Consider the following 26,972-nt stretch of genomic DNA (forward strand, 5'->3'; position numbering starts at 1 on the left):
TCCTGAATAACATTTTGGGTCATACCTGTTTGAGGATGTTCTGTTCTCTCATCAGTTTCTGTCTCTCTCGGTTGGCTTTGGTCATGGCAACTTCAAGAACTGACTGGCCACTGTTGATTGCATCAGCCACAAAGAAAACCAGGTCCTCCAGCAGCTTGATGGCAAACCTGAGCAACAAGATTGACACTGAACATAAACTCTTCCTCAACACCTGCGTCCCTGTCTCTGTCCACTCAGAAATATATTTGTTAAGGCAACAATTTGAGCTACAAACACTGTCTTTCTCGTGGCAAATCCATTATTCCACCATCCTCCAGTAGCTTTTGGTACTGGTATATCTGTATTGGTATCAAAAGGGCTTACAAACATGATTCACATATTGAGAAAAAATTTGTCTTTGCAAACACTTTTCAAACACACATACCTTATATGCTGGACATCCCAATTTGCAATTTTCTATGGACTGCAGCCAATTCTTCTCAAGTTTTCTACTAAATATTAAATGTACACTAAGATAATTTTCAAGATATATGGACACACTGTTGTGTGCTACACTAGCATATTCTAATCAATTTGCCTGTGCTGAAACCAGTTTGAAAATGAACATACAGGTACAGAAGCTGCTCCCTTATCACACACACACACACACGATATCATACCGGCGGTCATTCGTGCTGATAAAGTCCTGGCTGAACTGGTCCACCATGGTGCTCAGCATGGCACTGGCATCATTTGCAAAGTCCAGATCTCTGATCTCCATGACAGGAACTGAGACAATAGCAAACGCTTCCTTATCCTCTTTAGTGGGACATGTTCCTAACTACATGAGGAGGAGACACAGTGGTTAAATGTACATTTACAATGACAGAGTGATACAGTACAGCAAGTTACTGATCTGGACTTATTGCTTCCGGGGAGGTGGTTAATCTTTCTTTAAAACTGTAGATACCCAACATATCTAGTAGAATTTTGGGTGATCAGGATGAACTGTAAAGACTTCAATCACTTATGTCCAGACATGTTCACCAGCCCTTGACTGTTCTTTGTGTTTACTACTAACAATAACACACTGAATTATGATTGGACATGGTCGCTATTAAACCTGTTTAACACTAGCATGTGCCTATGTTGTTGTTTATGATTCTTCTTATGTTTTTTGTTGCCTGCTGGGGTTTTTCCTCTCCACTGTCTCCTACTGCTGATCAAGTGGGGTTGTTGGGTTTTCTACATAATTCTACATAGATATTCTTTGTAAAGTCTTGCTGTAAAGTGCCTACAGATGACTCCTGTTGTAATTTGGATCTATATAAATAAAATGATGTACAGCTTCAAAGAGCTGCTAGCTTGTTTATACATATATGAAACACATGCTTGCATATAACAATGGCTGCTAATCATTCCTAAAAGTCTATCAGAACTCACCATGAGTCTGATGGGTCTTTCCTCATCTATGTCGATGGGGACGTTAGTACTTTGGATCCATGTGTTGGTGCAAAGGTGTCTCAGTCTTACATACGAGTTTCTGCAAGACAGCAGCACTAGTTTATATTCAAGCTCTTTGACTACTCTCAGACAGTCTGATCACTGTGTCACTATGCATTTTGCAGTTCCCACCGTGGTACGAATGAGTCGGTCTTCTGCAGTGTAGTGGGGTCTAGCTCAAACAGTGAAGCAATGTCGTTCCCATGTGGAACTGCTACCAGCTTGTACTTGATCCTCTCACCGTGGGACCGCTTGTTGCTACGACTACCATCCATCTACAGAGGGGTCAGAGGTCATTGTAAGGCTGAACAGGTAAAAGGGTTATAATACACAAATGGAAGGTTCAGCACTTAAAGTATGATTTTTCTTCGTTGTACTGTTACTACGTAGATCATTTTATTTGTTTTAAAATGTAGCTTCCAGGTTACCATGACTATGACTTTTCTTTTACTTGGTTCCTAATCAAACCACTACTTTTCATAAGATCCCTCAGCTAACCTTCTAATCTAATGAGCACTCTAGTATAATGGTAAAGAAGCAGTATCTTACCGAGGATGATAGTTCTGCATTATCTCCTTTATACCCCGGGTTCTCCTACAACAAAAACAACATCAAATACACATGTATAGTCTAATGCCAGGAAATACTGTGTTTTTTGGATTCTTCAAGGGTACAAAGGTGTAACCATTTTATTAAAGAAAAAAAAAAAGCCCCACAGTTTATAACATCACATTTATTCATTCACTTATTTATACAGTGTTTCCATGGTTACCTCTGCAGCCAGGTAGTTGCCAGTGGCCAGGTGTTTGAAGCGGTAGAGGCTGTTCCAATGTCCCGCCCCTCCACGGCATGGGTCGTGATGGACAACCTGACGAACCAATCAGCACACAGACAGATCTTACATTTACATTTAGTCATTTCCCAGAAGCTTTTATCTAAAATGACTTACAAGTGAGGTACAAAGCAAAATATCTAAGTCAAGGAGACAAACTTTAAAGTAAAGTGCTCTAGAAAGAGCTGTTTCAGTTTCATGGGGTTGAGAAAGATTTCGGAGGAGTTCTGTTTTCAGCAGGTTTTTGAAAGTTGAGAGTGAGGCAGCTGAGTGTAAAGAAGTGGGTAGGCCGTTCCACCATCGTGGAACCACAGAGCTGAAAAGTTTAGCTTGGAGCGACAGGGGTTGTAGACCAGGATGAGGGAGATCAGTTAGGCAAGTGCCATTTAGTTGACCACTTTGTAGGCAAAGGCTGGGGCTTTGAACCAGATGCAGCAGCTACAGGAAGCCAGTGCAGGGATCTGAAATTTGGTGTAACATGTCCTATTAGTAGTAGTCAAGACAAGATATGACCACAGCCTGCACAATGAATTGTGTTGAATAGTCTGAAAGGTAGGGCCTGATGTTCCTGATTTTGAAAAGGGCAAATCTGCATGCCTTTTAGACAGAGGGGATGTGATCAGTAAAGATGAGTTGATCCGCAATGATCACCCCAAGGTTTCTGGCAGTCCTAGTTGGAACAATCACCGTAGACCCTATGTTGGCGCTGATGTTGTTTTTTATTGAAGGTCTGGGAAGACAAGAACTTCTGTCTTGGAAAGGTTGAGCTGAAAATGCCTCTCTCTCATCCACACAGCAATATCAGACAGATATGCAGAGATGTGTAGGGTGAAGACTTGTTCAGTTATAAGGTGGAGGTTTTGGAGAACAGTCAATTCGAGATTATGTCTCCAGGAGACGAACGTGAATAATTGTACTGAAAACTGCAGAACTATAAAAAATAGTAAAGTGTTTGTGTGTGTACCTCGACCTCCCACAGAGCATTGGAGCTGGTTGCTGAGGTTGCAGACTGTCGCAGCGTAGTTCGGAGGAAAACGTGGAGTTTGCTCTTGTACTCGTCGCAGGTTAGAAACTTTTCCTGCTCAGCATGAAACAAACGCACCACATCGCCCTGAGAGAGACAAAAACAGTAAAAGTTCAACTGAAACAAAAGAGATTTTTATCATGTCTGTTGACTGAGATTTATTTAAGAACGTGTTTTCAGTGTACGGAAAGCTCCCTCCCTAAATTTGGATCTGTTGTTTTGCTTTTGCAGCTGTTTCTTTACCGTTTCACACAGGTAGACATAAACAGTGGTCACATATGAACACTGATCTGTTTTAAGGGTTGATATACTGTCTGTGGTGCAGTAATGTCTGATGCACTCACTCCTTTGAGGAATTCCTCTTTGTGGTCGCTGTACATCATGAACAGGTTGATCTTCCAGCTGGTGTTGCAGTTCACAGAGTTCACCTGCAGAGGGAAGAAGACACACAGGACATCACACTGAATGTTCGGGTGGTTTCAACAGGGGTACTGTCTCAACACTGCTTTCATAGTTATTAGCAAATAAATTATTGGTGTCTTGCTTTTCACAATGATGATAACATAACAAAACTGCTTTAACTGTCTGCATTGTTATAAGTAATGCTGTATTTCCATTTTATTACAAAGAACACTGGTTTTACATTTTATTGAAGTTCACTAATTCCTTCAAAGCTTCTTCATCATTTAAATGGCAGTTTTCAGAGTTGTTTTTTATGCTTGTCCTGAAGGTTTTTATAACATCGACCTGACGGGAGGAGCTGGAATGAGTTATGGAGGGGTTGTGAATAGTCCTGTAAGGTGAGTTAACAGGTCAAACAGGGTGGTTCCTGTTATTTTAACTACATGACAGGTTATGGCCAAAGTTTTGACTGCTCTTAACGGAGACAAACAGACTTTAGTCAGAAAAATAAACTAAAAGCTGTAACAAATGATGTATCCGGGTATTAGTTAGTGTTAGTTTATCTGTTTTCCAGCTGGTCCTGATGCAATATCAGTGTCCGTCTGAATACTCTAGTCTACTCAGTGCTGTGTGTATAACCATCTCACCTCTTTGCAGCCTGGATGGTCAGTCAGTTCGTAGTTTGAAGCATGAAGTGGTTGACCAGCATTTACTGGGTTCAGGATGACTTTATCTCCTACCACCACCTGCAACAGGCAGAATACAGCAAATACTCATACTGATACTACTACTACTACTGCTACTGCTACCAACAATGGGATGTCCTGAGCTGATCTGCAGCATCAATTCAGAAGTCAGTGGATGTTTGTAATGGACCAGTATCAGTTATAGTATACAGTACAAATATCATACAGAGTATATTACAAAAACTCTCACAGCTACAGACGTGTGTACTACTACTTCTTCTGTTAGATGAAGTCGTGATACGTGACATCAAAAGGTCCAGCTTAGTGGTTTGGGTCTAATCTAGGACAGCCTCAGCCCCAGGCATGCCTTGGTTTTGTCCAGTCTGACCCTCAACTGCTTATATTTGGTTTACTACTTCTGCTGCTGCTAATGTTGCTTCTACTACTACTACTACTACTACTGCTACTACTACTACTACTTCCTGTAATATTTCTGTTGCATTTTAGAATATAATTAGTCAAATGGGAGACACTCTGATCTTATGTGTAGTGTCGTGTTTTTACGTTGTCTCCATTAGCGCGCAGCTTCCAGAAGGGCTGGATGAAGAGCCAGGAGCCTTCATTTCCCGTCCCGTCCAGAGTGACCCTCATGGCGTTCTTCTCCAACAGAGCCGGCAGACGCTTGTTCACCGTCAGGTATTTATTACTCTTCATATGGAGCAACTGGAAAGAGAATATGTGCATTAATTTCAGTTACAGACTGAGAAGAGAAGAAAGTGTGGAAAGAAACCAGACGTCTGTGAGTCTGCAGTTCAATTATCTGCAGCTTAATGAAGTGCTACAGATAAATATATATATTATATTATATATATTACATTAATATAATTCCCTTCAGTCCTTACTTTGAGTTTTCTAGATGTAAGGAGATGTCCTCACAATTCATACAAACACCCACACTAACAAGAATCAAACATCTGATGTGTGTCAAACAGCAGGAACCACATCCAGACTGTGTGTGTGTGTGTGTGTGTGTGTGTGTGTGTGTGTGTGTGTGTGTGTGTGTGCAGATCTTTATTGCCCTGTGGACAAATTTTGTTCAAATACTATTGTTGTGAGGACATTTTGCCTGGCTGGTCTTCACGATGTCAATGTCTGTTTTCAGGGTTAAGGGTTAGGGAAGGCATTATGAGAGTGCTCACAAGTATAGTGAGACAAGTGTGTGTTGGACAGGTCTCCAGTCCTGAAGCAAAGTCAATATTGACGCTAACAGATGGCAGCATGTCGATACACAGAGCCGTAAGAACACAGTCTGTGTGTGTGTGTGTGTGTGTGTGTGTACATGTCTTTCTGGTTCTCCGGCACTAATTCCATGTTTATCCTTAAGGCTAATTCTGACAGGATTAACATAATCAGTAATAAAATACCTGTAGTGTGGTTCCAAGTATTTGAACTCATCATTTCAGACATGATTTTAAAAGTTATTACAGGAAGTGGTTTCCAAAGCACATGACGTCGGGGGAAAGACAGTAAATGTAAATACAAATCATAGCAAAGCAAAGCTGTAGAATCGGAGAAGGAATTGTCCCATTTCCAGGTTTTCTACAGTATCTGAGTCATCCAGTGATGTTTCCAGCACATTCATGGGTACATGACAAACTGTAATTCATCACACTCTTAATGGAAATACAAGATCGAGATGGGGTTTAAACAGGAGGTGAATTCAGCTGTAATAATTAATGTGAAAGGGTGGAAAATAAAAAATAAATCACTGACCAGGGCAGGTAATGTTAAAATCCTCCCACCTCCCCTGAAGAAATGAATCGTGTCTGCATGGGGCTTTGTTAATCATCTCTATAATCTCTTTGTACTTTTATGTAAACTAGTCCTTTACCTGTATGACTGTTCCGTATTTGACCACGTCTCCGTGGACTTTCTTGTTTTCTGTCTCGTTCTGTTTCTGCTCCAGGTTGGAAGCATGCTGCAAGACAGAGGTGGCAGGATGTGTTTAGCTCGAAACTGATAGAAAAACATCAGCTTGTTCTTTACAGTGTGTTTGTGATACCTGTAGTTTCTGCAGCAGAACCACATCTGCAATTTTGTCTTTTTCATGTTTGGCTTGTTTGGCTTTCCAGAACTGTTTTTGAGCGGAGTACCGGCTCATCGGACACACCTTAAACAGGCAGTCTGAGTGAAAACAGGAAAAAAGTAGATTAGAATAGACTAGAACAAAAACACTTTCTTAATAACATCAAACTAATGCATTGTTTGGACCAGATCCTGATTTGAGTTCTTTAATAATGGTTATATTCTGAGACTTAAATAGTAACTTCCAGGCATTGTATTCAACTATTTTTCAAACAAAGTTCATTGTTAATTAGACTCAACAGTTAAAATAAATTTAGTGTTGGTTTTTATTTTCAGCTCGTTCACAACAATTTGCTAAAATTAGCAGAACGGCTCCGTAAAGTTTGATTAAGAGGTGAAGATGCACAGTTTCTGTTCAGCCTGAGCAGCAGCGGTGCTTGTTTTGGTTTCAGAACATCAAACAGGTGAAGCATCTGACATTTAGCCTATCTCTCTGTGTGTGTGTGTCTGCGAAGTGATTCATTAACGACGATTAATTCCTAATTACACAACTGAAAAAAGAGACGATGGTCACAAACAAGTTCATTCAACTTTGAAGCACATGTCCTCCTGATTCCTAAAAAATGTGAGGTTTGAAAGTGGAAAGTGGAAAAAACAACTTCAGTAAACTTAAGATATTAAGTTGAGTGAAGCAGGCGGATGGATCTGTCTTTAGTCAGAGATGTTCTGGAGCCAAGCACCTTTACCACAGTCCAGTCAGCAAATAAACTGGAGTGAAATGATATAAGAGGAAACACAAAGAGAGAGGAGGGAGGCAAATATTGACGGTCCTCAGCAGATCCTGTATGTTTAACACAAACATTAACACTGTGTGTGCGTGTGTGTGCGCGGAAAGCAAATACAATTTGCCTGTGTGTTATCGCTGCGCATTGTAGCGTAAAGACCAAATGGACGTTCAGGTTTTAAGTTATCTTGACATAGGGAAATGAGCTTTCAACACTTATAGGCAGCGCAAACACACAGAGGCACGAAGACAGTTTGTGGAATTTCACAACCAAATGCAAACGGGTTTCCTTATTTTTCAATTATAATGTTGAATTATGTAAAAACTAAATTTTCCCCCCGAGAACAAGACGAGCAACATAATCCAAGATTTCTCAAAAAAGCACATAACACACTTTAATTATACTGCGTTAAAAAGATGTGGACATGTAGTAAAACTGCATTTTTAATTTATGGTTCTGCAGCGAACCCACTTACGTCATTTATCTCCAAACATAATAAAGCAGAGCTTCACCCCTGTGGGAAAGAGCTGCTGTTATTTTTGGAAATAAAATGTTCTTCATTGCTTTTAGGCAGAGCAAGAGGTAAAGATCTATCGAAAACCTTCATATGAATTAACTGTTTATTTCACAAAAAACAGTAATACTGCAGGTGCATAGGCACACGTGGTGTTCATACACACATGAAGACAGGGGTACACATCGGACAGGTGGCTCGACAACCTACAGGTCATTCAGAATCACCAATTAACGTTACATGCATGACGTTTAGTCCATAAAAACCCTTTTATGGTTTCTGCCCACAGCTATAGTTCAGGTCTCCTCCAGCTACAGGTTAAACAAAGAGGCCGTTCTGTTGTGTCACAGCCACATGAACGAGATGTTTGGAACTGTACATTAGAAGTGAGCTGAATTATTTCAGTCTGATTATCAGACTGTAGAACATCCTGTGTGCTCTGGATGTTAAAGTTCGAACCGTCAGTCACTCTGTGATCTAGTTCTAAAGTAGTTCAACTGCTCTCTGTCCCAAAACCACATCCAGCACAGAGCAGATGGTAACGTTTCATCAGACAGCAGCGGGTGGAAAAACCTCTCCACCAAGAGTCTCTGATGACTGCAGTTGGATTCACATCACAAACACACACAGAATTTATATGTTGTACAGGACACTGGAGGTTTTTGTGGGTATATTGGTTTTTAGACAGAGACCTGACCGAGCTCAAGAGTCCAGAGATTCTGTATTAGGGGGCGCAGAGAATGAAATTACTGTACGTTTAATCCACTATTTAATAATGGGATTAGATCATTTTTAGTGTCTCATCACTCACTGATGCTGAAGTTGCCTGATTCCTAAGCATCATGATGAATCTACATTGGTGCTTTTTGTTTTTAGTGTAAAATCCTTTTGTCACATTTTAATTATGTTTCGTCTCTTCAGGTCTGCTGGGTCATCCTGTATTTATTAGACTCTTTTTTTTACAAAGAAATCTATAAAAAGATTCATTCGGTGAATGCAGCTGACTCAGGCCTGTGATTAATACCGTGTACCTAATATGGAATATTTTGACCTAGAGAAAAACATCAGAAGGATCGAGGAGTCCTTCCACATCAGACACCAGCAGAGTTTATGACCTGCTGCTCATCTACATAGCGAACACACACACTCCATCATACCTCTGAACTTCTTTGGAGGATTCTCCAAATCTCCAGCAGCTGGTTCAACCACACAGCGGTCATCTACCAACCTGTAGAGAGAAACCAGGACAAATGATATTAGTAAAGGATTTACATGGTGTCCTGCCACAGATGTAGTTCCTGGTCCATGTTTTGTATTTAGTTGACTTATGAACATGAGACGTTAACCAGCTATCAGTTACTCTACAGTTCCTTTTCACCTCATTGATGATGAAGTTATACTTTTTGGAGGGATCTTGTCTTTGAGGAGGGGCCACGGCACCAAGTTGCTTCCATGTATAGACAAGTTGTCCAACTGTGGACTGATGAATCTCTAAATTCTTTGACGTTACTCTGAAACTCTTTCCGTTTACATTCAATCAAGAGCACAAAAAAAGTCAGGTTTCAAATGATCCCAACAACCTACAGCAAAAAGGCAGAGCAGGGTGTTCTGTATGTGAGGAGAACCCAGGGCAATAAAAGTCTTATCTCTAGGTCTTATCTGGAATATGGTGGCAGGAAATTAGAGAACAATGTTCGCTGTCCCCAGTGGAAATTCCAGCCTCAGCTTGATATAAATGGGCGCACAGCAGACAAGCTTTTAAAAGTAATGAGTAGAGCTGTAAAGATTAACCAATACTCAACAGAAAATTAATCCAAGAGCGAGAATCTGTGATAAAATTGATCTAAAATAAACCTTCTGCACGTTTCTCACTGCTTCTCTCTGTTTGTTTGCACATAAGTGTGATGCACACTCTCCTGCTGAATGGCATCCCATTGAATGCATACTTGTAGTGACCAGCTGGTCAATGGAAATTATGTCAACCTTAGGTTGATTGAATTTTATTGATCTCCAAAATGTGGAGACAGCAGGTCTGTGAGGAGTCTTGGAATCAGACCAATCAGGCAGCTTCAAATAAACTGGATCTCACAGTTCATAAACAGTTGATGCTGGTGCATCAAGACAAACACAGGAACAAGAGGAGAGTGAAATAACACGATTAGGTTCCTCTCACAGGACTGAACTGAAACCAACATCTGTCTGAAAGGAAATTGATGTTCAAACTAATGGTTTGATTTGGTAAATAACCAGTAAGGGTGTGAAGATGCTTAATTAAGATATCACAGAACAGAATTAATCTACAATAAGTAGAAAATATAGAATATAGACGACAAAACTCAACGCACAGAGAGGAGCTGCTGGAACAGGCTGCCACCCAACAGGCGCAACATAAGGGACAGGAAGTAACACCTCTCGGTCCTGTGCTGCTGCTTGTGGTAACTTCTCTTCTAATTTTAGAAACTTTTTCTTTCTACTGCAGCTGCTGATGTCCACCCACAGTCAATCAGATCAACCAGTCAGCGACACTGTAAACTACTAATCTCTCCATTCATCCTTCCACAACACAACCAACAACAGCGATTGAGTTTTAACTCCATTTCCTTTGCTGTTGCAAATTCATGGTATTTATTTCTCTGTGCAGCAGATGTACCTGGAACTGTGGCAGATCTTTCTGATTTCAGTCAAGTGACGACTCAGCAACAACGTGAATTCATTTTGTCTGAGTGTTTAGCAGCAGTCTAAGACCTCAACAGCTGGTGGACATGTAGAGAAAGACTGAAGAAGAAGAAGTGCTACAATAATGAACAGACTCTTTGTGACCAAATAAAGCTCCCTCGGCTGCTCTTTCTTTTTAGTAATCTGACTATTTAAGGTCCCGGTGATGATGCCTGACGAGTCCGGGCTCGACTCTGTGTGTGTGTTTGGTCATTAGAGTAAATCTCTCTTACCATCAATGTTTGGGAAACAGAGGGAGGCTCAGACAGCAGACAGCCTGCACTCAGCAGGATTACCTGCCCATTCATGCACATAAAAACTACATTCTGCAGGAGGCCAGGTGTGTGTCCAGGATGTTGATGTAGGACAAGAACAATCAGCTTTACCAACATTATTTTCTTAGACTATAAGGATCCTGCAGCTGAGCGTCTTTAGTCTGAACCAGAACAGAAAATGAAAAGCAGCTGACAGCATGAAATATCTTAAATTTCACAATAAAAGTCCTGTATGATAAATGTACACATTGAGTGGGGCTTTCCCCACATAAAGAACTTATTCTGTAATGAGATGACATATTATCTGAGGAGTATTTTTGTCACATGGGTCCATTAGAAACCACAGCCTGTAAACAATTCAGCTTTCTGCAGACAACTGTGGAAAATCAAAATGCCAAACGTGCACATACAACTCAAGCTTTACCAGCAGGCAGTTGTCATGTACATTTAGAAGACACTTTTATCCAAAGCAACTTACAAAGGTAGACGTAAGGAGGTCTTGAAGGCAGTGATCTTACCACTACACTAACCAGCAGCTAATTGTAAAATGTAGACCTGTTTTTGCTGCTTGTTGTTTGTTACCTGCTGTTCTTTTCTCTCTTCTCTTTCCACTCACTATAACCTGCCGAGGCAGATGGCCGCCCACCCTGAGCCTGGTTCTGCTGCAGGTTTCTTCCTCTAAAGGGTGTTTTTCCTCTTCACTGTCTCCTGGTGCTGCTCAGTGGGGTTGTTGGGTTTTCTATATAATTCTGTATACAGTTATGTTTATAAGGTCTTAAACCTTAAACACTGTAAAGTGACTTGAGATGACTTCTGCTGTGATTTGGTGATATACAAATAAAATTTAACTAAATTCAATGTAAACGAACACTGAGCATCGTTGTTTGTCTTCTGGGTTTAGTTCTGTGAACAGAGCTCCTGAAGTAGAGGTAAAAACAAATACATCTAAAAACTAAGACAAGAAACAAACACACTAAACTGTGTTTCAAGCCTTGAATTCAAGTTGAAAGTCTCGATCTCAAAATTCTACATTTAACGTTTCTAAAACACAGATGACCTACATCTTGTACATCCCCTGAACACATCACACAGGCAACGTGCTCCTGGCAAACAGAAGCTTTAATGTAAAACCTGAGCACAAAGGCAAATGATGGGTCCACTTACAACCAGAAGAGAGGAAATGACCATCAATAGTCAATAGTACAGACAAATATTCAGTCAGCTGATTGTTTGCTGACGAGCATCTGTCACGAACACATCACACAAATGTTTGACCACGTTTCCAGCTTCCTGAGTGTGTTTGTGTTTGTGTCAGACAAAGGACAGAAGCACAGACTCTGACCATAATGATATTACCACAAACTTTTATTTACTAATTGTGGCAGATAAAGATGTATTGAACCACATTTGCTGCTGGAGGAAGTGTATTTATATATATCATGTATTTGTGACTTGCGGTATTTCGATCCTTTGGATTTTATCTTCTTCTCGAACAGGTCTGAGAGTCTAAATGGTCCAAATTAAAAGAAACGTTTAATACAGTAATGATAAACTTTAGGTGTTTCGCAGATGGTAGAGAAATTAGGATAAAATCTATATAAAATCATAAAAACTGAATTAAAGTAAAAACTAGAAAGGACTCCGAGTCCAGGTAATTACCGTGTAGTCTGAGTGAATGAGACCCATTGACTTAATCAACCGTCATGGTAATTTCTGAGCCTCAGTAGATAAACAGTGATCCTGTAAACACCACGTATGGAAATGAAAACCATCAACACAATGAGACACGCGACGGCTCCTCTACACAACAACACTTAGAGAAAATGAATTCATGTTGTTGAGTCGTCACGTGACAGTCCATCAGTCCATCTGCTGCACAGTCTGCAGGTTGTTTCTAATGTTTCACCTCCTCCACATTTCTTTTCACCCCCTTTAATTCACATATCTGGAATTCTTTCTTTCTGACCTTCCAACCACCCTCACGTCTACAACTACAATCACAACAACAGGAGCCAATCAGTTCTTTTGTCTGCCTGCCAGGTGAGCCCAGGTGAGCCCAGGTGTGCCCAGGTGTGTGCGTCTCCTTTAACACACCTGTGTCTCGCTTCTTTTCACAGGACACACACAGGTCTGTCTTCCTGATTCAAAGAAGAAAGAAGAGCTTCCTTTAACAAACGGCACTCTGCAGAGTTCATTTCCACACCACGTTCACTCATCACAGACGGTTTATAACGTCCAACTCCTCACTGCTTCTTTCTTTTCTCCCGTTTTATTGCTTTATTTCTTTTCCCTTTTCTTTCTACCAGTATCTGGCAAACACGTCCAGTTTCGAGTGTCTAACTTTAAAGAATCTAAACCTTTCCTTCTCTATTTCTTTCACAGGACAGCTGCTGGGATGACAAGTGACAACAATGACCGACAGACGAACTTTTCTCATTTCATTTTAATTATTTTGACTCTGTTCTGTCAGATTCTTCTTCGGACTCGTATTAGACGTTGTTGTGAATGATTCGTTCCCACAGTTAAACCAGAACAGGCAGCTCGAATCTCAGAAATGCTGATTATGCTAAAGAACAAAACTAACAAGTGTGCACCTCTTCGTGGGCAGGTGGTGTTCGGTCTGAAAAGAGGGATTTAGTTCATATGACGTTTTCATATGAACAAACAAAGGATACGAACATGTCCTACATGAGGTTCAATGTTTAGTCAAAGTCAAATCTGATTATTCTGAATTTTGCTCTGGTTTCCATGACAAAGCACAGATATTGATCCTCTGCATCAAGAGAAAGAAAACCGAACCACTGAAGAGCTTGAAACAGAAAACAACAAATCCTAAAAATTCTTTGGATTTTGTTTCTACACTAAAAAGTGTTTTGTTTTAATAAATTCTCGTTGTCACATGGAGGTTTTCTCCCTCTCAGACTCACTGCTTTGTTTATCTCCATCCTCCTCCTCCCTAATGCAGGAAAACAGATTTGAATATGGATTTGGGTATTTGAATACGAGGAGTTTCCATCTGCACTGCCTGACAACAGAAAACAATCACACAGGGACTGACCCTGCACCTTTAATGTGAAACTGTTCAGAGATAAAAAGAAAAACATGCCAACGCCTGTTTTTGGCAAATCTACTGTGAAGTAAGCAAAAAAATCACATCAATCCACTTCTGCTGTTCATTGATTTACAACCTGTGATTGGGTCTAATAAAACCAGAGATACAGGATTAAAATGTGAATCACATCATTACTCAGATGATTCAGACGAAGCTTCGAGAGTAGTTTGGTTCAACATTTAACGTCTTTACTTACTGAGCTGATACAAAAAAAATACTGTGGGACACAACACGAGCTCCTTTTTAAGCTAATTTTTAGAGAATTGAATACGACAGATCACATCAGCAGCACCTGTTCAGGTATGTACCACTGAATGAACTCTTCACATCACCCCCATATACAGTATATATGATATAGAGACAGATTTTCTAAACGGCAGGCTTGGTTAGGAAAAATGTTTACAGCATTGGGTGATTTCCCCTCTCTCACTTCCCATGTTTCCTTTCTACACCTTTACTGCTAATTTAGGCAAAAAATGCCACAAGCAGATTAACATTTGGACACAGTGTGAGTCTGAGCATCACAAAAATCTCTCACTGACTTTCTCACAAATGATCAAGGATGAAAAGAGATGAAATAACAGCTACAACAAGATCAACAAATTCATTCAGGAAAAGCAGAAGCTCATGAAATTTTATGTTTATATGTTTCTGCTTGTGTCCGGTTATTTCTTCAGTATGAACACACTGCTGCATCATAAACAAAGAGAAGAAACCAGGGTGAAGAGTCCAGATTGAATCCTGCTTGTGTTGATGCAGCAGAATTTGACTGTAGGTAAACCAGAAGGTTCATTTACACAGAGCTCTCTCTGTACACCACCAGGTGAAGGCTTTACTGACGGACGATACGTGCCGCACTGCTCCAGAATGGCGTCTGCTGGGTGGCAGCTACAGCAGTAGTGGAGTACATTATATAGGTGTATCTATAAGATCATCAGCTGAGTGGTCCCAAGATGGAGGAATATGGTACCCAACAGTGCTGACTCAGCAGCTTCAGTCCTAATCTGTCTCCAACGTCCCGCAGTTCCTTGTCGTGTCTTTTTGCTTTGAATGTCTTTGTACCTTACTCTTGATAACAGCATCTGACTATTGACTAAATGTAAAAGTAGGACCTACAGGTGGTGGAGGATAAAAAGTCAGAGTAGCCCTGAAGTAGTTAAGATTCATTCTGTAAAAACATGACACTCCAACAGTCGGGAAGATTATTTGACTCAGAACCAGAGACGCGATCCTTCTTTACACGTGTTAGCACATGTGGCTAAAAAAACTGACCTTTTGCTTTTATTGTTCCTATTGAGAGCTGCGAAAACCAGTGAAAGTCAAGTGAAGCTAAAGCTACAGAGAAACTGGAAAGGTCAAGATGGAGTCACACGCGAGTGGGTGTAAGACCACAGCACAGGAAACACACACACACACACACACAAGCTGGTGGAAATCTCTCTTGGACATACTGGGTAAAACTTCCTTTTCCTGCCACACAGTCAGACATGGCTTCTGCTGTGAGTGTGTGTGAGGGTGGTTAAGGTTATATTAGTTATCACGACGTCACAAATTCATGAAGTCACTCACTTGAACTCATTCACGGGAACCACCGTTACACACTCATCACTTTACTGTTTCACTGACCCAACAAAACACGTTTGAAGTGACGTTTGCTAAACTGTGAAATCAATTAAACATTTCACAAGATCCAAATGAGGAAAAATGGAAGGGGCCGAAAGGAAAGTGTGGAAAAAGACACAAATAACTCATGTGATTATTTGTATGATGTCATTAGTCACTAAACAACAAATTAATGAGCAACTAATTTGACAATTGATTAAATATTTGAAGGGAAGTGAACCCTTGGTGCCTAAAGTTTCCTGTCCACAAGAACCGATTAATAAAGTTTCAATCATTACTATTATAAAGCTGCCAGATGCTGGATCAGATCCATGCTGGACTTCTTCTGGAGAAACTTCACATCAGGTTCTGACCGGTCTTCCACTCCTGTTTGTGTCCCGCTCAATATTTAGTTATTTTATATTAAGTACAAATTCTCTATGTTTTCTAGTTTTATTCTAATAAGATAATAAGACATATATATAGTTGGCCTTGGACCTTTTCACAGTACTGTATAGTATTTGTAGAAACTGGCTCAGGCCTCTGAGACTTTATTCAAAGACGTGTTCATTTTCACATTAGTCTGTCGAGCCTTATCAGTATAGTTTAGTTCTCAAGCTGCTTTCATGACATGTATAAATCTACTTTACACCTCAGCTTTTTATGTCAAGTCACATACAGAAGAGCTGGTGAAAGACCACAGCACAGGAAATGCACCACGTCAGTCTGTGGGACAACGCTGACATTCAGCTTGTTGAACTTTCTTCTTCTGGCAGCCTTGTGTTGAACAGTGTCACTAACGCTGCAGTGTCAACAACTCCGGGACTGACAAGAGAGGGACTCCTGCAAGCACCTACATGTTCAGTCCATTTGAATTCAGATGAGTTACTCAGAAAAATGAGTTAACACAGGAACATATCAATAACCTAGTCACTGTTATTATTGTCTAAATGCAGCAGGTCAGTTATCAGGCTTCTCCTCACTTGTCTACTGTGGCTCCATGGACTTTAGCGTATAATGATAAATAATTTTAATAAATAGGTCTGTGAACAGGCCACAAACATTTAATTTGAGTAAAGTTCTACACGTCACTTTGTGTTGGTTTCAGTTTTACTGACCAGTTTTAAATATGACAAAGCATCTCTCCTTTCATCCAGCCACTCCACTCCACTAATTTGCCTGTCTGCAGTCTTTTGTCCTGCACATGTGCAGATTACAGCCCTGGTTATGTGTTGACATGGCAGAGAAATCTGTGTTCTACAGGAGAAACCAACCTGATGAAATCAGTTTTCCCTAATCTCCTGCACCGACTACAGAAACATTGATTATAATTTCTCATCAAGTTATTATTTAGGAACCCTTATCTCCTGGCTCTATTAGTTATTCTTAACATCAGTCATGCATTATGTCTGAGTTACTTTAACTTCTGACGCAGTGACCATGTAGGCTTTTACTACACTTGCGCACTGTCGACACTCTCAGTGCACAAATGCAGCAGATTTTCCTAATAGGCTACATGAAACAGTGAATATGTGAGTTCTAGTTTGTCCTTTGCAAAGCGACTGACATACAGAACAACAAAGACATTGTCTCAATTCAGCTCTGCAACCTTTCGAGGATGCAGTTTACAAAAGGTCCAACGTACAAAGTATCTCGGGACAGGCCTGGTAACAAAGCATCCTTCGCACTTCTCAGCTGGATTTGAAGGACCATGGAAATGGGACGGCCTCTACAAATATCTACAAATTCAGCCTCTGAATTAAGACACAGCCTCTGATACCAGCTCTCGTACAGACTCGCTGCCCTCCTCACTTCCTGTTCACACTAAAATGCAGCCTGTACGAACGCCAGAGAGAATGAATGAAAGTTTCAGTTTTCACCAGATTACTTCATTTACCACAGACGGGAGACTCAGTGCTGCCAGGAGCAGGTTTGTCTGCTGCAGTTCAGTACATAAGAATAACACCAACAGAATTTAGCAGCTTTTATACTGCATCTATTCAAACTACATTGACTGAAAAACCTTGTGTATAAATCAGTCTGTGTGCTGGTACGATTGGAGTAACAACAATCAAGTGTGCAGCCGTTCATTAAACTGTGAGTACCTTTTCTTGCTTTGCCTATTTTCGTCCTCAGGCCTCACTGTACTGTTCTGAGTGGTTCTGCTGCTCATGTGCACAGTTAGCAGAAACCCAGAAATACCAGTCGTTACCTAAAGTATTATGAGTGGTGCATTTACCACTTTGAAGGATTCAGCGCATTCAGCTAATCTTCATAGAGAAAAAGACTTAAATTTATACTCTACACTGTCACACATTGATTCCTTACGATTATAAATGAGAATCTCACTCGTCATCATCTTTATTTCCATCAGGTAAATCATACAGCGTGGCTGCCTTTTACAGAGTACGTCCAGGTGATTCCCCTCAAGGTAATTAGCACTGCACCTGGCAAGGCAATCATCTATAGCAACCAATGAGCATCCAGTATTAGAACAAAAGCCAGGATCAGTCCAACACAGCTGAAGAGGGCTTACGGCTCCTAATGGACACTGTAGAAATATTAGTCACAGCTGAACAAACAAAACTGCATCTCTATGTGCCAACATGAAAACGTAAAGGAGCGAGCGGACTAATAAACAGCTGATCTTTGGGGTTTTAGGTTTAGGCATAAATCTCATTCAGGACTAAACTGTGCCTCAGATTATTTGAGCCTTTAAATTTGCATCTGATTCAAATGTGTAACTTCAATATAAAATGACACGGTACAGGATAACAGCTCTCATCTGACACTCCTGATCATTTCACTCATGCTGCCTTTAGAAAGTAAGTCGGCCCTTTTCCACAAAGCCAGTTTCTGGACTGGTTCGGAGCTCGTGCTAAATTTCAAAGCCAGAAAAACAGGCTCCTGTGGTACCAGCCCTTTGCTGGTCTAGAACCAAAGGTCTGGATTATCATGACCAACGAGATCAACAAGAATTGTTGTGAAGATAAAATTTAATGTATAATTTACTGGATTTGTTTAACAGCAGAGTGACTGATCAAATTTAAAGTGAACATTAACACTTGAAGAGTGGAGATCTACCAAGCACCAAGTTCACGTTGGTCAAAAATTTGAGTGAAAGCTGCAAATTCACACACATTCCCTTTTCAAAAAAGATATTTCAGTGTGTGTCCATGCACTTAAAGGCCAGAACATACTTCCTGCAGCTGGAGGTGTGCAAGCTCTTCTGCAGAGGGTATGTCCTGCGAAAGCTGTTCTGGGCGTTGTGCACCAGGCTGCAACACGTACGCTGACGTTCCTTCACCTGACTTTATGCTGATTTGGCCATTATACAAATGTTGGTTTTCTCATTATTGGTTTTTGTTTGACAGAGCAGAGACTGGACTCATCTGTCTGGGTCCAAACCATAATCAGCTGTGAACAGGCCTTCATGTTCAGTCTTATTTAAGTCTAAGGAGGTATCACTCCACCCAACCACAACACTGTCTTTCCACACCTTCCCTGTCTGCAGACCTTTGTCATGGATATGTGTACTTCTAGAGATCTATATAAAGACAATGGTGGAGAAATACGGGTTCTCCAGGAGAAATCTACCCGGAGAATTGCGATTTCTGCCATCCAACCTGCAAACGAGGTCTCAGTTTTTAGTCAAGAAATCAGCTGCTGGACAAAAGCAGTTTACCTAAGCACAGGTTCAGATCAATGTGTTTACCTCTATGACTCACTTCACTCTTTGTCTTTACTACTTTTCCTGTAAAGGTTGAGGGGGGGCTGGACCGTGAACAAACACCAGAACACTGAGATGTTCAGTTTTGTTTGATTTAGATGCATAAAGCTCCACCAGTGAAGTGAAATCTCTTTTTCTGATGCAGCTGCTGTTTTAGAAACATTCATTACTGATCTTCCAACCATCAAATCGTTGCTTTACTGATTAACTACAACATAACTAGAGTTCAGGAAGCACCTGCACACAGATCTTCACACACCACATTCTCCATTCTGTCTTTCAGACGACTCAAACCTGCATTTCAAAGTTCTCCACCTTTCAATATGGTGGAATATGATGTTTACAGGTGTCAACAGATAAACTCCAAATATCCAATCATAACACGTGTTGGCGCACATAAGAAAAACACTGTATTTTCCCTTTAATGGATCACAGTCAGCGTGAAGACAGTATTTTACAGATCGATATACAAAGAAGAGTCTCAACACGTAGAATGTAAAACTGTGTGTGAACATGAAGGATGGTAATAAGCTGTGTGAAGCTGTAAGTGCACAAACTGTAGGAAATACATGCAACTCATCATCTTATATCTTTAGAATAGAACCTTATAGGCCTCATGTAAGCTGGGAGTATGCACATGCTGCAGGTGTCCACTTTATTAGGTACACCTGTATAACCTACAGTATAGAAATTAAAATCTGACCACAACATTTAACGCTAACATTTTTAAAATGATGAAAACATTTGAAGCTTCACAAAAGTCGGAGCTGATGAGGAGTGTCCAGGTGAACTGTAGCCCAGTCAAAGCTGGATTTGTGAGGACGACAGTAAGGTGTGAGCCAGTTTTCAGGCTGGATAGAAAAAAAGGTTGACAAGCAATGTCTATATCTTTATATAAAAGAAAGACAGTGAAGCTCTGTGTGTCACTTATATATCACTTAGTACTGAAGTCAAATGTACAAATTCATGGACTTTGAAAAACATAAATGATCTTTCACTGTTTCATCGAACAACAAATTTAAGCAGCACTGACTTTGCAGCTGAGCTGTGTACATGAAGTGAAAGGAAGGTTTAGTGAAATGTGCCTTTATTACCGCCTTTCTCTTTAGTTTCATGACTTCCTAATATAAGTTTTGAACATCACACAGCTTCTATAGTTGGCTGAGTGCAGCTTTGAGTCCAGTGCAGTAAACACCTGTGCAGCACAGAGCAGGACCTCAGGACAGTTCACTCACCCCAGGGTGCTGATGAAGCCGTTGACGGATCCCTCTGCATACAGGGACACGATATCCCCGATATGCAGGAAGCTGGAGGCAGAGTCCGACATCCTGCAGCTGGTTCCTCCGACAGCGACAATAAACCACAGGTAGAGAAACTTTCTCCCTGCGTCTCTGTAGAAGTTCAGTTTCTACCTCACATGCAGCAGGAAGAGGAGAAAGCTCGGTGCGTTCAGGCTGCACCTCCCTCACTGCACCTCCCTCACCGCACCTCCCTCACTGCACCTCCCTCACCGCACCTCCCTCACTGCACCTCCCTCACTGCACCTCCCTCACCGTCACTGCCGGGTTGTGCAGGTCTCGAGACGATCGGAGCCGATCTCAGCGTCGTCCAGGACTTTCAGCGCTCACAGAGCCGTGCACGCTCCACCGTGCACGGCTCTGTCCCCTCCCTCCCTGTCAGTGTGTACGGGGAGCGTGCGTGTGCGCGCCCACGCTCAAGACTCCGGCATTGAAAAGCAGGAAGTGAGCTGAGTGTTGATAAGACTGACAGACAGCTTCAAGTAAAAAGAGCCGCAGGGACAAACACTGTACAGACACTTGTGTAACTGTGAGGACACTGGCTGACTGACATAATGCACCCCCACAAACCCCCCCCAACACCACAAACCCAACTTAAACCTGATTCTGAGCTGATCCTAGACCCTCATGATAAGTTCGAACCCTCAGGCTTTTGCAGCTGTGAGTACAAAGTCCTCACACTGAGCTGAGTGTCCACAGCAGGAAGACGTGTGCACACAGACATGCAACAAAAGCTGCAGCAGGGTGTGACCCTGGAACGCCTGCGAGGCCGGTCCACATTCCACTGCAGTGCTGCTCCCCTGACCCCTCTGACGAACTCTCATTCACCCAACGCTGCTTACATTTCTATGTTCAACACATGAAACCAGGAAATAGCAGTAAAACACTGATGCCACCAATGAGTTCTCTTAACTTGTGCTAATTAGAATCAGCTGAGCTGTTGCTACATCTGTAAATTAATGACTTGTTATGATGATGTCACACAGCAGACTCCCATGAGCTCACCCCCCCCTACATGAAATGTGCATCATTATATTTATTAAATATAATATATTAGATTCATGACCACCTACTCTGATTGGTTGGAGATGTGGCCCCTACGTTCACTCCCAGCCAATCAGAACCCTTCCTAATGAATAATGGCTGCACCTCACAGATGTGACGTCATGTTTGGGTGTGAACACACGTGTAAACTACAACTTCACCATCCAGTAATTCTTGTTTCACACAGCTTTGAGCAAAGCTGTGAGAGGACAACAGGCTAACTCATCAGGACCTGGTCTTCAAAAACCCTGATGAAGGTCAAAGGCTTTGATTCTGGTTCTGGTTCAGATAGTAGAAAGATTAGAAGATTGGAAATGACGTGAGTCCAAACTGTCTCACTCAACATTGTGAGAACCAGGACAAAGTAGGAATTCTGACGTTCTCATCTGACTTTATGGTTGGAGGAAGTTTGTTGGACTACAATTCAACCTTCAAGTGAACATGTTCACAACAGGTTCAATCAGATATGAAGAAATCGATCAGGCACAGTCCAGAAGACTCGGTGCTGGTCGATATGTGTGGTGGTCACGATGTGTGAACGCTGCAGTCGGTGATTTTTAAATCACTTTTTAAATAACTTTCTGGATAGTAGTAAGAGTGCTGCCCTCATGTGGGAGACTGGGGTTTGAATCCCAGCTGTGGTCTACCTGCAGTAGGGGTCCTTAGCAAGACCTCCTAACGCTGACCCTGCCTTTGCCTTGTAGCTCACTGTAAGTCATCATTTCAAATCAAACTCAGCTGTACACCTCTGTGTCGATAGGACCTTCACACACAGTCACCCAGACGTACGAAGACATGTACCTTCACGTCAGGTCTTTGTTTGTCTGTAGCACAGAATGCGTTTCCACTGTCTTTCAGTGTTTTTGCACAGAGTTGATTTTGGCTTCGTCTCAGGTTTAATTTCTGAGAGTTTTCCAAAGTCGTCACAAACCCCTGTGGATACATACTGTATATTCATCACGTCAGCATGAGGCCCTGGATCTATATAAAATAAAGATAATAACTAAAAGTGAAATTTCTCTGACTTCTATATGTGGCAGAACCACTGCTCCACACGGCTCCACTCCTCACTGCTGTGACACCACGTAACATCTGCAGAACGAGAACTGGCAGCTTTAAAGACTCAAGATGCGGAAGTTGGTTTTTTTTATTGTAAACCACAATTTTTGTGTTGCACTTCGAAACAGGGTTTGATGTACAGCAGGGGTTTTTACCCACTGTACACTCACTCCAGTACTTTACAACATACCAGTTTGTATTTTTAACTTTACACTGCCCCACTGTATTTCAGATAGAGACATTTTACAACACTACACACTTTGAATGTTCAGATTTTAGATGCAAAACAGAACATCATAAGACTACAGTGACTGGCCAAGTTTTAAAATTCAAATGTTCATGTCAAACTTAGTGTTTCCACAGTTTCTTCTATTCCTGTTTTATTATCCTCAGCAGCACCAACGTGGGTAATTCTCCCCTGACTGTGCACGTTAGAGGACAGACACAAAAGCAAAGAAAGAAGAAACACTGGACTATTTCTGTTTCCACACATTGTTAAAGTTCACAGACATGAGCAGAGATCTGTATCAGGCAGTGATGTTACGCTTGAAGCAGACACAGGAGTGAACTTTAAGAGAAGCAGCATCATCATCGCTTCCCAGGCGAAGCCTCATTACATCATTGTAGTATCACAGAGGTTGTGCTGGTTTTAAATACTAGATATACTTCTCACTATGCTTGTTTGTTGTCACAGAGTCTATTAAAATGATCAGATTTGTAGATGATTAAATAATAAAACCTGCAGAACTAACTAACGTTAAAACCAGCAGATGTCGCTGTTCTTACTGTGTCAAATGCTTGAAAACACTGAACTTCGACACAGCTGCCGTGGAAAGCTCCAGTTTCTCCCCCACCGGTGATGGATTATCCATCCAGTAGAATACGTCTTATTTGCTAAGACGTATTCTACTGGATTGATAATGAAAACGAGCGGCTTTAACTAGTCCGTGATATAACAGCATTTTCACAAAGCTCAGTTTTCCCCGTGCACACTACATCAAGCTGGTGTTTTCAGTTTTAGTGGAAGAAAATGTTTTAGTCTGGACAGAGAGAAAAAGATGTGTTTAAAAACTCAGCTGGCTAAATGTAGACGAGGCCCTAATTGTAATGGTTGAGGTTACAGCGGGGAGCAAAGGAATGCATTATGTTGGCGGCTGTCCTCTCAGCTATGTTAAATCCAGTGTGGACTCATGCTGACTGGACTTCCTCTTTTAGCTTTGAAGCAGCAGGATGGTACAGGCAGTAGAAAAACCTTGTTACTGTGGTCACACACACAGTGGGTGGAGGTGGCAGCTTCACGTCCTGAAGCAGAAAAACAAACAGCTGCTTGAACTGGACGTTACTCTGCTCAAACCATCAGCACGTGAGACGAAGCCGTGTCTCCTGATGCTCAACGTTAAAATCATCGTTACCCACTGAAGTTGAAAAAACATAGTTTTTATATTATAAGAAGTTTGTTTCTTGATTTCAGCATAAATGTGAAGTGAGTTCACAGAGGATGTTTTGAAAAAGTTCTGTTCCAACATTTACTTTTTTATTACTACAAATCAGAAATCAGGTTTTCAGACCTGAACATGTTGGATTTCTGCAGAAACTAATTTATAAGACACACATGGAACAAACCTGGACTCAAACATTCATGTTATCAACAGCATCAAGTTCAAAGCTGGTTAGAAATGAGAACAGAAGCAGTAATTATAGGTAAAAGTACTTGTATTCCAGTGAGTGACCACACAAACATAAAAAGACCATCATGGCTCTGTGTATATGGTGTCCATGGTGACAGCGGTCTCCATGGTGACGGAGACAACCGGACAATCCTGCATTTGTTCCAGAGGAGGCAGAAAACTTCCGCCGGGTGCATGAAACAAATGTGGACCTGAGTTAGTGTGAAACACGGAGACTCTGTTCTTTTAGAAACCAGAACCTGGTAAATTCAGTGAAGGGAACTCTCTACTCAGTGTCAGTGTGGAAATAAAACTCTGTCTCTGTTTGTACCTCATGTCCGTTCCACTTTCACACTTATGGTCTTGTTCGTCTTCGGCAGATGACCCAGCGTCCATGTTTCTAAAAGACAAACTGAAGACAGCTGATCACAGAACACATCCTTCAATGACATGAGTTCAGGTTCATCAGAGAATCGATGTTTGCTCCTTTCTTCCTCTTCGTTACTGAGTTTAAGGATCGAAGGTGGTTTCCACCCTCGGCACTGAGGTTTCCCCAGAGTCCCTGAAGGTTTAAACTAATCGACAAATCAGTGATTTAGGTTTTTATTGCATTGTAAATGATCCCGTTATTTGTCAGGGACCGTGTGCTGAATACGTACGACATCAAGAGAGAATCCTGAACCACAGAAGAGAAGCTTAGTTCCAGATTTAACACCAGCTGAACTCAGACTTAGTGACTATGATACAATACTCTATACAGTATAATATAATATAATATATAATATATATATATATACACACAATGACGTAGTGGTTATAATCATGATGATTATGTTTAATTAAGACAGTTTTAATGAAAATCTTTCATGTTTTGGTCAAATCCTTTCTCTCACTTGTTGAACACTGAGCTCTGTGATAGATCAGGTTGGACAGAGTTCATGTTTTCTGACACAGATGTGTCCACTGCCGGGTTGGACGCTCAGAGACCGGACTGATTTAGAAAAAGACGACTCTCTAAATAGAAGCTGTAACATTTTCCACTGGAACCTGAAAACAAGCCACAAACAGACACACGTCTCTGGAGGTTAAAGAGCCACGTGAAGTCGGAAACTTGACCGAAGAAACAGACGAGGGGTCAGAGGAATAATTCAAGTAAAAGTCTAACGGCAAAGCTTAATTCTCAGTTTGTGTGTGTTTGAATAAATGACGCAGACACGAACTGGATTAGCTGCTTCAGATATTTCCCATTAAGGAACAAAATACAAGAAGTGATCTGACAGCGGATCATGAATGGATGGATGTGGGTTAAATCCCTCACGGACGGACCAGATTGTGTATTTTGGTTTTCAAGGTCGTCTTTGAGCTGCAGCGTGATGGTTTGGTCCAAACCAAACATGACTGTCGGCTCAGGGAGATTTAGATCGGATTTAAGAGAAAGGAGGAATTTCACGCTCTGTTGTTCCACACCAACATTTTCCATTAAGTTCTCTCCCATAAAAGGTGTGTGTGTGTGTGTGTGTGTGTGTCTGTGTGTGTGTCTGTGTGTGTGTGTCCACTGACCCCTGCTGCCCTCCATGTATTTCCACTGAGGAGCCTGACAACCTTATATAGGCTGCAGGAGCAGAGACTGAGCAGGACAGATCGTCCACTCACCTGGTCACCTGGAAGATGGTTCAGGTTTTATTTAATACTTCAAGACGAGATGGTGTCTGAGCGGAGATGGTTTTAAAGAGTGTGTTCAGATCAGATAATGACGATATCGTCATGCAGGATTAATTCGAACTCTCCGATGGAGCCTGATTAACTCAATTTAACACAAAATTCTCTCAAACAAATCGTCTTTACCTGATCTACAACACTACAGGTCTTTGTCCTGCTATGTCCACCTGTTAACATCCAACCAGAGCTGAAAACCACAAAGTGAGTGTCCTCAGGTCCCTGTTTGGTTTCACTTTTGTTCAAAAAACACCACCAATTCAACAAAGTTCTGCCTGAATGTGTCTGAATACATCTTCACATTTAAGATCCTTCATCATATCAACATTCAGACATGAACAATGAAAAACACTGAGCTGAAAGAGCTTTTTTCTTAGTCGGCAGCAGTAACCGTCCACTGATGCTGCTGATGTTTGTTTACTGTGGTCCAGGATACACGAGATTCCACCAGATTAAAAGTCAAGATCAGTTGTGCTTAGGATTTATCCTGAGCAGAGTTAATTCTGTCTATACAACAGTTGGACAGAGGAGGTTAGACAACAGACTGTCAGTGTTTCTAACTAATCAACATCACAAAGAGACTAAAAAGCTGTGAGCTTCACAGAAACGCGTCACACACTCAGTGGCTGGTGTTTCTCCGCCTGCACTCTATTTAATTTGACACTGACAGATTGACACAGAGATAAAACAAGTTTCAACGTCCTGACGAGCTGCCAGACGACATTTGTCATTCACCGGCTTGTTTGCTGTTCTTAACTCAGGCTGCACAGACACAAAGATTTAAAAGCATTAATGAAATTAACATTAATCCTCCTGAAAATCCATTTTCCTCCATTTAACCAGGTCCTAGGTGCAGCAGCAGCAGCCTCACAGTAACTCAGCAGGACGTCTCCACAGAGGACGTTATTGAAATTCTGCATCTTTTATACTTAAAGGCCAGAATA

The 26,972-nt window shown here is 41.3% G+C and overlaps 1 protein-coding gene across 5 annotated transcripts in view; it reads right to left on the reverse strand.

Moving 5' to 3' along the window:
- itpr3 (inositol 1,4,5-trisphosphate receptor, type 3) overlaps positions 1-21,071 on the reverse strand; it is a 54,597-nt gene extending 33,526 nt beyond the window's left edge. For 3 of the 5 annotated variants that reach the window (XM_026368159.1, XM_026368158.1, XM_026368156.1), the window contains exons 1-14: positions 20,480-20,571; positions 8,968-9,038; positions 6,489-6,610; positions 6,318-6,404; positions 4,991-5,149; positions 4,388-4,486; positions 3,683-3,766; positions 3,279-3,425; positions 2,255-2,350; positions 2,032-2,076; positions 1,615-1,757; positions 1,423-1,522; positions 660-820; positions 26-167 (exon numbers count right to left, since the gene is read on the reverse strand). In XM_026368159.1, coding sequence (XP_026223944.1) covers positions 26-167; positions 660-820; positions 1,423-1,522; positions 1,615-1,757; positions 2,032-2,076; positions 2,255-2,350; positions 3,279-3,425; positions 3,683-3,766; positions 4,388-4,486; positions 4,991-5,149; positions 6,318-6,404; positions 6,489-6,610; positions 8,968-9,038; positions 20,480-20,571 — 1,548 coding nt within the window. Of the gene's footprint in view, positions 1-25; positions 168-659; positions 821-1,422; positions 1,523-1,614; positions 1,758-2,031; positions 2,077-2,254; positions 2,351-3,278; positions 3,426-3,682; positions 3,767-4,387; positions 4,487-4,990; positions 5,150-6,317; positions 6,405-6,488; positions 6,611-8,967; positions 9,039-20,479 lie in introns of all 5 variants that reach the window. The other 2 variants (XM_026368155.1, XM_026368154.1) reach the window with 2 other exon arrangements.
- Between the last annotated feature and the right edge of the window lie 5,901 nt (positions 21,072-26,972).

This window comes from Anabas testudineus, chromosome 7, assembly GCF_900324465.2.
Source record: "Anabas testudineus chromosome 7, fAnaTes1.2, whole genome shotgun sequence".
Classification (NCBI taxonomy): domain Eukaryota; kingdom Metazoa; phylum Chordata; class Actinopteri; order Anabantiformes; family Anabantidae; genus Anabas; species Anabas testudineus.